General features: G+C 49.3%; 1 protein-coding gene across 1 annotated transcript; it reads left to right on the plus strand.

The window, feature by feature from the left end:
- The first annotated feature begins 1,553 nt into the window (after positions 1–1,553).
- BPIFA1 (BPI fold containing family A member 1) lies at positions 1,554–8,618 on the plus strand. Its single transcript, NM_174426.3, is given in 9 exon segments — positions 1,554–1,580; positions 3,145–3,319; positions 3,470–3,629; positions 5,086–5,193; positions 5,511–5,660; positions 6,508–6,592; positions 7,167–7,230; positions 7,768–7,843; positions 8,429–8,618. Coding segments are annotated over 7 exon segments (768 nt in total). The 5' UTR covers positions 1,554–1,580; positions 3,145–3,159; the 3' UTR covers positions 7,809–7,843; positions 8,429–8,618.
- The last annotated feature ends 1,452 nt before the right edge of the window (positions 8,619–10,070 follow it).

The raw sequence follows: 10,070 nt of genomic DNA on the forward strand, positions 1-10,070 counted from the left end.
GATTGATATCTGAAGCCTATTTGTGAGGAGAATGTTTATGGCAAAGGAGTTTACTGAATTTAGGGCTTAGAAATAATTAAAATAGTTAGAAGTTAAACATTTAAGAAATCTTGTAAAGTTAGCATATTTTACTATAGCTTATAGAAGTTAGGAATTTTTAGAGACACTATAGCTAGAAGCCTTGTTAAGAGATAGTGAGCTCAGGATGTTAGGGGCAAACAGGATTTAGGAAGATAAGTAGTAAACTGAGGAATGTAGCATGAGTTACAATGTAATCACAAGTTAACTATAGGACACATTAGAAGAGGTAGATAATAGATGATAAGAATCATTGAAGCAGGAACTCTGTTTGAAGAGCAACAATGATTTATGGAGACAATAAATCTGGGAGAGGGGGAACTGAAAATGTCAAACCTCTGGCCTAATGTTTTTGTAAAAGTATAAAAGAGAATCTTTAACTTGGAATAAACAGGCAGTCCATAGAAAACTGAGAGGCTGTCTCATTGGCCGACACCGTCATCTCTTCAGGTTGAACCCCTGATTGTTGGAATTGGACTCCGGCAGCCTCAGTTTCCACCTCGGCAAAGGAGGAGCAGCAACCCCTCCCTCCAGGGTTCAGTGAAGGTGTCTAGCTCCCAGCATGTGACTGTCATGCAACTGGGATTCAGAAGTCAGGAGACCCCCGCCCTGGAACCGAGGGGCGTCCCAGATGTAGGGAAATCAGAGATAATTCGATTCTTTTTCTACATTGGAGATGAGACTTTGGCCACCTGATGCGAAGAGACAACTCACTGGATAAGACCCTGATGCTGGGAAAGACTGAAAGCAGGAGAAGGGGACAACAGAGGATGAGATGGTCAGATGGCATCACCGACTCGATGGACATGAGTTTGAGCAAACTCTGAGAGATGGTGAAGGACAGGGAAGCCTGGAGTGCTGCAGACCATGGAGTTGCAAAGAGTTGGACATGACTGAGCGACTGAACAACAACACTGAGACTGGTGGCACTAGTGGTTAAGAACCCACCTGCCAAAGAAGGAGAGTAGAAAGGTGGGTTCAATACCTGGGTCAGGAAGATTCCCCTGGAGAAGGAAATGGCAACCCACTCCAGTATTCTTGCCTGGAGAATCCCATGGACAGAGGAGCCTGGAGGGCTATAGTCCTTGGGGTCGCAAAGAGTCGAACACGACTTAGCAAGTTAAACCACGATGAGACTGAGGTCCCTTCCAGGGCTCCAACAGCTGCCTCTCCCAGTGTTCCAAACGTAATCTTCAGGCCACCTTGGAGCAAGGGTTCCCAGCCTCAGCCCCACTAATGAAACCATGAAATCTTGAGTAACATCCGCATCTCATTTTTCTGTTTAACTTGTCAATCAAACAGCTTAACGGTCCCACCTACACTGTGACTGGCAATTATTTACTTTGGAGAGCCCTGAAAGACAGCAACAGATTGCCGAATTCTGAATCATCTATAAATCCATCTCCCCATCACTCATTTCCTGATTTCCACACTATAAAAAAGGCTGCCTTCTCAGCAAAGTAAGGAGACCACAACAGCTGCCAGGACCTCTGAGAAGCCAGGTGAGACTTTGTGCATTCCACCCTACCCCCACACCCCATCACCGCTACTGCCTCGGGGGGCAGCTGTGCTAGCCTCCACACTGTGGCATCACTGGCTGGCTGCACTTCCGATCACTCTTTGGGGGTCTTCCAAAAGAGCCAAAGCTTGCCATTAGCGGGGGAAAGGTGATAACCGTCCACTCTGCCTCCCTAAGAGACCATTGACATCAATGTAGAGACTTTTGGCAGCAGGCTATTTGATGGTGATAGGGAGCACGTGGCTGTAGGTACACTGCTCAAATTGCACGTGAGCTAGGGATCTCTCACGGGCGTGCCCCTCCTGCCCTAAATCCCAGTCTCTACAGAGTTTTATCTTGAGTTTACCACTGTGCATTGCTCAGGGTACACCCTCGCTCCATTGTGTATCCAGACCATCGTCCAGCAACCTCCTACAATCCACCCAGTTTTGTACATTTTGGTGCATTATTCTGAGACCAAGGGTCCTTAGCTTCCATTGGAGTCATAAAAGATCTGTTGCCAAAAAGAGATTCAGAGGCCCTAAGCCAAGCTTACCTCTCAAGGAAGCCACAACTGGCTCTTTGGACCAAAAAGCCCTTTCGATTCCTGTGGCAGCAACAGTGATGGCTCTTTGGCCAAATCAGCCAGTTTATGGGATTTTGCCCGAAGCAGCCAAGTGTCTCCAGAGTGTGGGAGCCAGCTCCAGCTCTCGACACCTTTACTGACTACTAAAAAGGCCCTGGAGAAGGATGGTGGTCATCTGGGAAGGGGACTGGTGCAAAAGGGAGGCAGATGTCAGAGGTTGCCCAGGAAGTTCGTCCAGGTCACCTGGAGGGAAAAGAGAAAGACATGGATGAGATAGTGTGTATATTGGTGGGGGTGGAGAGTTGGGGTGAGAGGGACACCTTCCTCCAACTGCAGTTCTGCCATTAGTTTGCTGTTTGACCTTGGGAAAATCACTACCCCTCTCTGGTCCTCTTGTCCTTGTGGAATGAGGACTTTGGATGGTTCCCAGGATTTCCCAGCACTGGTGTGAATGAGATGGTAGCTATAGCCCTGCCACCTTTGATAGTCTTATGACTTGCAAGGGCTTCCACAAAGCGCCACGGGCTACACGCAGACCAAAGGACTTAAGGAGGATGGTGACAAAGCAGTCGAGTTCCTCAGCCACTAGCACGTTTAAGCCTTTTAATTTGCTTTGTCTCATTCAATACATTGTAAGCAAGCCCAGCTGGAAAGTAAATCTGATGGTCACTTAATTTAAACAGAGGCCCCCGGGCAGAGAGAGCTATCTTTAAATCCTATCCCCAGTGTGTACTTGTGACCTTGGGGAAGGTTACCTAAACTCACTAGACCCCCGTTGCCTCACTGGTGCAACGCAGGTGCTAAGTGTCCACATCTTAAAAGTAAAGCTGAAATCAGTCACCGAATGTGGAGCACTCAGCCTGACACCTGGCTCAGAGCAAATGCCTTAGCTGTTGCTGTCCACTCCCTGGTGTGCTGGGGCGGGGGCAGGCAGTGGATGGGTTCCTCTCTAGCATCTGTGCCACAGTGGTCCTTTCCGCAGATCCTGAGTGAGAGGATGTTTCACATCGGGAGCCTCGTTGTCCTCTGTGGGCTGCTGGCCCCGACCACGGCCCTGCTAGAAGCCCTGCCCACGCCCCTGGGCCAGACTCTGCCCTTGGCTGTGACTCCAGCCCTGGCCCCGAGTCCCCCAGATCTTGCTGGAAGCTTGACAGGTGGTAAGTAAGAGTCTGTGACAACTTCTTCCAGGTATGTGTGGGTGTGTGTGTGCAATCATCTAATGGTTGGGAAGGGAGCTAAAGGGGGGCAAGGGCTGAGGAGCCATAATTGTCAGATCTGACCCCCAAGCATCCCACACCCATTTCCAGCTCTCAGCAATGGCCTGCTCTCTGAGGGTCTGTTGGGCATTCTCGAAAACCTTCCACTCTTGGACATCCTGAAGACCAGAGGGAACGCTCCCAGTGGTCTGCTGGGGAGCCTGCTTGGGAAAGTGACTTCACTCACCCCTCTCCTGAACAACATCATTGAGTGAGTAGCCCTGAAACAGGGCCTTGGACCCCACCAGAGATCTCCTGCTGGAGACCAGCCAGCCCCAGGTAGTGGCCTTGGAGGAGGGAGTGGGGTCATCAGAACATGAGGCCAGGACTCAGGCTGAGACCCCCTCACAGTCTGGCAGGGAGCAGCAGCTCTCCTGAACCAGCAATCGCTCCCAGTCCTGAAGCACAGCTTGGATCTCCAGCATCACCTATAACCCTCACCATAGTCCTCTGAGGTCAATTTAATAATGCCTAGTTCTATAGAAAAGTGGAGGCACAGAAAGGGGCCTGTGCCCACACCACCAGAGTGACACAGAGTGTGGGTTCCGACTCTAACTGACTTAAGTCCAAAGCCAAGGCTTCTTCCACTCCACTATGTTAATTTCATTCTCTTCATCGGTGGAATCCCTTCTTAAGTTGCTGTCCTCACTAGTGAACACAATGGCTTTTGATATAAGCAAGAAAGTGTAAGCTATTCTCCTTAGGGACATCGTCATGTGATGTCCGTGGAACAATCCAATTAACAAAGAGCAAGAGTGGAAAGTGAGCTGGCAAGACTGGGTCCTGTACAGAACTGGATCAGATCCATTCCCAGGATTCCTCCCCCCTTTTCCCCCCAGATGCTTGCCTCTGACTTGAAGACAGATAGCCTTGAGTCTGATTTCTGTATCCATTATGTACTTGCTGGGTGACCCGGGGCAAGGCGCTCAGTCTCTCTGGGCTTGGTTTCTCCATCTGTAAAATGAAGATTTTGGTACCCACAGAGAAGAACTGTCAGGAGGACTGGAGAAAATGTAAATCATCTGACACAGAGGCTAGCTCAGAGAAGAGAAAAGGCCTCAGAGAAGAGGCTTACATCCCCCCTCTCTCAGTTCTCCCCAGCTTCCTGCTCCTCTATCTTCATGATAAACTTTATTGATTGACCTGCCATTAAAGGATTCAGCAAGATTTATGATCCCTACTCTTAAATGTGAAGGACTTACTTCAGTTGCCCCGACATCATCCACTCATCCACTTACCCACCCATACATCCACTTGACCATCTGCCCTTCATCTAGCCACTTTCTCTTCCATGCATCTACCCACATATTCATCCACCCACCTGCTCATCAGTCCACAAACTCAGCCAGAATAAAGTAGCCCCTTTCTTTGTAAGGCTCTGAGCTGGTGTACAGGATGCAAATATAACCCAGACACAGTTTCTTATCTTGGAAAACCTCATAGACTTAAGGTGAGCAGAGGGATATGACCCAGTGCAGAGGATGAGAAAAACTGATGCGAGACTCAAAACTCATGTGGCTACCGTTGCAAGACTCCCCTCATGTCTCCTCCATCCCACCTTATGGGTAGCTCCATCTCTGAGATGCTCCTGGTGGGAGTAGATATGGTTTCTAAGTTTAGGACTAGAGGAGTTAATGTTTCTCACTCCAGTGTTTCTCCCTGGGCAGGTTGAAGATCACTAACCCTCAGCTGCTGGAGCTTGGCCTTGTGCAGAGCCCTGATGGCCATCGTCTCTATGTCACCATCCCTCTGGGCATGATCCTCAATGTGAAAACGTGAGTGGACTCCAAGGAGGGGATGGGAGGATGGCTCGCCAAAAGAGACCCTGATGATTGTGAGTGGTAAAAAAGAAAAAAGCTGTTGGAGTCTATCCAAAAGACCTGAGCCTCCAACATCAGCTTGTTTGCTGCTATGCTAAGCAACCTTGACTCACTTAGGAGACTCACTTGGCCTCTTTGAGCCTACTAGGAATTGAAACAAGTAGAGTTGTGGGCAAGATGGAATGAGTCGAAACTGGCATTTCTGTCCAGAAGAAAACCTCCTCTGCCTTGGGACATGGAAGCTCAGCTACAACGGACTGTCTCCTCTGCAGGTCCTTGGTGGGGAGTCTATTGAAGCTGGCTGTAAAGCTAAACATCACTGTGGAACTCTTAGCTGTGACAGATGAGCAGAAGCATGTCCACCTGGTTGTTGGCAACTGCACTCACTCCCCTGGCAGCCTGCAAATCTTCCTGCTTGATGGGTGAGGCCAGAGGGGTGGCTGCTCCTGTTGAGACAATACGATGGAATGATGGGTGCATGCTTGGACAGATGGAACAATGGGAGAATGGGTGAGTGGGAGGGTGGGAGGGTGAGATGATGGATGGATGGATGGATGGGCAGATGGACGGATGAATAAGTCAGTGGTCACTATCGCTTCTTAGGCCAGGCTGACCAATTTTATGCTGGATGAGGCAACAAGAAATCTGAGTTCAAGCCCCATCTAGCTGAGGGGTATGGCAAGGGATGGAGGGCTCCCTGTGTGAACTTGAACAGTTCTTATCCAACTTGAGTCTCAGCTTACTCCGATAATTGTAATATGGAGCTATATCGGTGTTATTGAGAGAATCCTCAAAAATAATAAATGTGAGCATGCTTTGTCCCAGTGAATAGTAAAATAGCTATGGAACTCACAAGGGTAATTATTTCAGTTACTCTTGAATGGGAGAGGGAGGCAGGTATGAAATACAGGAGTCACCCCCATCATGACTAGCATTTATTGAACACACATGTGTGTGTCACATGTACTGTCTCATTGAATCCTCATGACAACTGCACACTAAGCACTGTTCATTCCTATATGGAGTCGACAGAGCCTGATTGAACACCTACTGTGTGCTGGCACTGAGTGTTTATTCCACAAGTACCTAGTGTGCACACTGCTGTGCAGGGTGTCGCTCCCTTTGGATGGGCACCTTGTGATGGATGCACGTGGGTGTGGGGGCACAAGGCCAGGTCCCCTTATCAGTACTGAGACTGCGGTGGGCCCATACCCGTGCTTCTCCATACCAGCCCCAGGCCCCTGCACGCTCCATGCTTTTCTCTTTCAGATTGGGCTCCCTCCCCATTCAAAGCTTTGTTGATAACCTCACTGGCATCTTGAATGATGTCCTTCCTGGGCTGGTGCAAGGCAAGGTAAGTGGAGGTAAAGTGCGCCTCCTGGTCCTTGGATCTTAGAACTTCTCAGGCTAAAAGAAGCCCCTGGGGTGAGCTCTTCTGAGGCTCTCAGTCTATCTGTCCATTGATCCATCTGTCCATGTTTCTTCTTCCCATCCTTCAAAATGTACTGATTGGTTTCTGCTCTGGGCCAGGCGCTCTGTGTATCCACACTACAGCTGAAACAGATGGGATCCTGCCCCAAGAAGCTTCCAGCCCACCCCCACTATGGCTGCAGACAAGGCTCACCCAGCCTACGCTCGGGATCTCCTATGACCAGAAACCCACTCCTCCCAGAGCAGTCCACCCTGTTCAGAAACAGATGCCAGATCACGGAGTGAACAACCACTCACTCTGTGATTGGACACCTCATCCCTGCCTTCATCATCTCCATCTACCCAGTGTGGACATGTGAGGGTTCATCTGTGGGATTTCTTAGACACTCTCAGACACAGACAGATGACAGAGGATCTCTCCAGGGAGCCCATGCTCGGGATGCGGTTGCTGCCCGTGTCTCCCAAGGTGCCTAATGCTCCTCTCCGCCCCGGCTCAGGTGTGCCCCCTGGTCAATGCAGTTCTCAGCCGCTTGGACGTCACTCTGGTACATTCCATTGTCAGTAAGTACCCGCCCTGGGTCGGGAAAATCCCCTGGAGAAGGAAATGGCTACTCACTCTGGTATTCTTGTCTGGGAAATCCCATGGACAGAGGAGCCTAGTGGGCTACAGTCCAGGGGGTCACAAAAGAGTTGGACATGACCAGCTTGGGGAGGTCCTCTCTCTGGACATGACCAGAGAGGGGAGGTCCTCTCTCCCCTCTGCAGAAGCAGGGCTTTTTGCCAGGGAGCTCTGTCCCTGTACACATGGGACAGTTAGGGCCCTCCAGCCTCAGCTCTCCCCATTTTGGAGTTCTTTTTTACCTTGAATTATCAGGATCATCTTGAGACATAGACCCTGCCTGTCTTCCCACATCAGCCATAACTTAAGAATAGCTGGGCTGGTTGATGAAGGAGGCACAGTCCCCTTCAAGCCCTGCCTGAGCATGGTTGAATCTCAGAGTTCCCATTTCCCAGGCCCCTGGGGACCATGAAGATCCCTGAGCTCCTTCCCTCTGGTCTGTGGTTATTGTTTTTTGGGTTTTTTTTTTTTTTTTTCAGACGCACTGATCCATGGGCTACAATTTGTCATCAAGGTCTAAGACTTCCAGGAACGGACCTGGCCTCTGCTGAGCTGGTGAGTATTGCTCCACACTCCACAGGATCTGGGGGATGGTCGGCTGTTCTCCTCCTGGTGAGGGCAGCAGGGGCTTGGGACAGTGCCATCCAAAGGGAAAGACAAACAGCCTTATAGACAAACACTGAGATGCAGAGAGAAGTCCGCAGAAAGGTTGACAGTGGTGGAGAGACACAAGTGGCACCACAACACAGATACAGAGGGAGGCACACATGGTCAGGGACACACGCACACACACACACACACACACACACACACACACAAGTGCCAGACACACCATGATTACTCAGACAGACATACAGATGCACACATCTCACATCAGCACATGTACACCTTTATACTCACATGTGCAAACACGCCACACACAAATACACATGGACACACAGACACGCACTCCCTCAAGCACATGCACAAGGAGCCCCCTGACTCTGGGTCTGGGCTCCCCCGGTGGCTGGAGACAAGACCCCCAGCTCCAGGGTCTCAGCCTCCTCCCCACCCTCTGGAGGGCAGGTTTGATCATGGGCCAATACCATCTAGACTCAAGGACCTTGAGTCTCCATTTTGTCTGGGGTCTTCTCCCAACAGAACCGTTTCCTGAGGCTGGATTCACTGCCTGCCCAAGGGCTCACAGAAGGCTGGCCCATGTCCTGGACAATGACACAGCCATGTTTGGAGACCAGAGCAGCCTTCTCACCAAGGAAACTTCTCCCTTTGCTTTCCCACCAAGCATGTGTCATTCCTCGTTCATCACCAAATAAAACTGCCCTTTCTCTGCATAAGATATTGTCATTCTTCACCATCACTGGAGGGCTCACAGGTGGGAAAGAGTCCTGGCCTGAGGGACTGGAGCTGTAGAACAGAGTTTGAACCTTACGTTGAAGATCTTAATGGTCTTAGATAGGACAGAAGGATGTTCAGATGAGCATGGATTTCAGAACGACTGCTCTGGGGTTCTTAGGATGTGTCACAAGGGGTTGGATAAATGTAACTCTCCAGACAAAGGTGATGATATACAAGACGTTTCGCAAGAAATGAAAATGACAGATGAGAGAGATGTTCAGGAAGTGGACCTAGAAGGGTAGAGGTGGACGAGCAGGCGAGACTCCCGTCTGTGTCTCAGATGGGGGATCCCAAAGGTAACCAGAAACGTGGGGGGAGGAGTTGATTCCAGCAGGAAGATCATGCCTTTAGCTGTGGCCACGCTGCATGAAAGTGCCTGGGAGACCCCAGGAAGCCGTCCAGGAATCTGATGGATGCAAGTCGTCTACCACTGCTCTTTTGCCTGTTTGCCTCCAGTCAATACTGGCCCCTTCTCTGCTTTTTCAACAAAAGGATGATAAAAATGACAGGAAGGAAGTGTAGGAGGAAGGACAAACTAGACCACAGTGTTCATTGCTGAAAGGCTTGGGAAAGTCAAGCACAGAGAAGGGTCAGAGGAGTTGCATATGAAAAGATTATTGATGACCTGAGTGAGAATCATATTTTTAGAAAAAGAAACCTGATTTTAAGGAACTGAGAAGAGAATGGGATATAAGGAAGTTGAGACTGTGGATCCAGGTAAGTTTTATGAAAAACTGGAAGCAAGAAGGAAGAAGAAGGGCTACGTAGGCTGAAGAACATTGTCCTCTCAAATAAAAAATAAACATGCTCTCATTATTTGAGGTCCTTAGAGGACCAGCCCCACCTTTTCACTCCATAGAGGAAGCCCTGGGTTGTTGTATATGAATGACTTGTACAAGGTCACAGAATGACAAAAAGGCAAATTAAGGACTGCAACATCACAGATATTGGGAGACCCCACTAACTTTGTGAGAATTAGAAGATTCAGGCTGGTGTTTCTCAACCCCTGCCAAACGTCTGCCATCATGTCTGGACCCACCACAATCTCCACTTTCTATTGCCACCAACCAATATGGCATCAAGGGAGGACAGTCCAGGGGTTCAGAACTGCAAGAAGGTTTATTATAGGAAACCAATATATGTCTTCTGATGAGGATTTAAGAGGGGAAGTATTTTTCACACTCACAGAAGTAGAATATCTTCAAGCTCAGGATGAATAAGTTAAATTCTGTAAGCAGCTGAATTGATTGTTATGACTGTGAATGACCTGAAATACAGAAAGGAACTTCCAGACTGGAAACCATCAATCAGGACCTGACTTGGAGAGAACCCAGGCATATCTTTCCTGGTCAGGACTGAGAGTCTCCCAGGGCTGAAGCCCCAAGAA

This window comes from Bos taurus, chromosome 13 (genome assembly GCF_002263795.3).
Source record: "Bos taurus isolate L1 Dominette 01449 registration number 42190680 breed Hereford chromosome 13, ARS-UCD2.0, whole genome shotgun sequence".
In the NCBI taxonomy this organism is placed as follows: Eukaryota; Metazoa; Chordata; class Mammalia; order Artiodactyla; family Bovidae; genus Bos; species Bos taurus.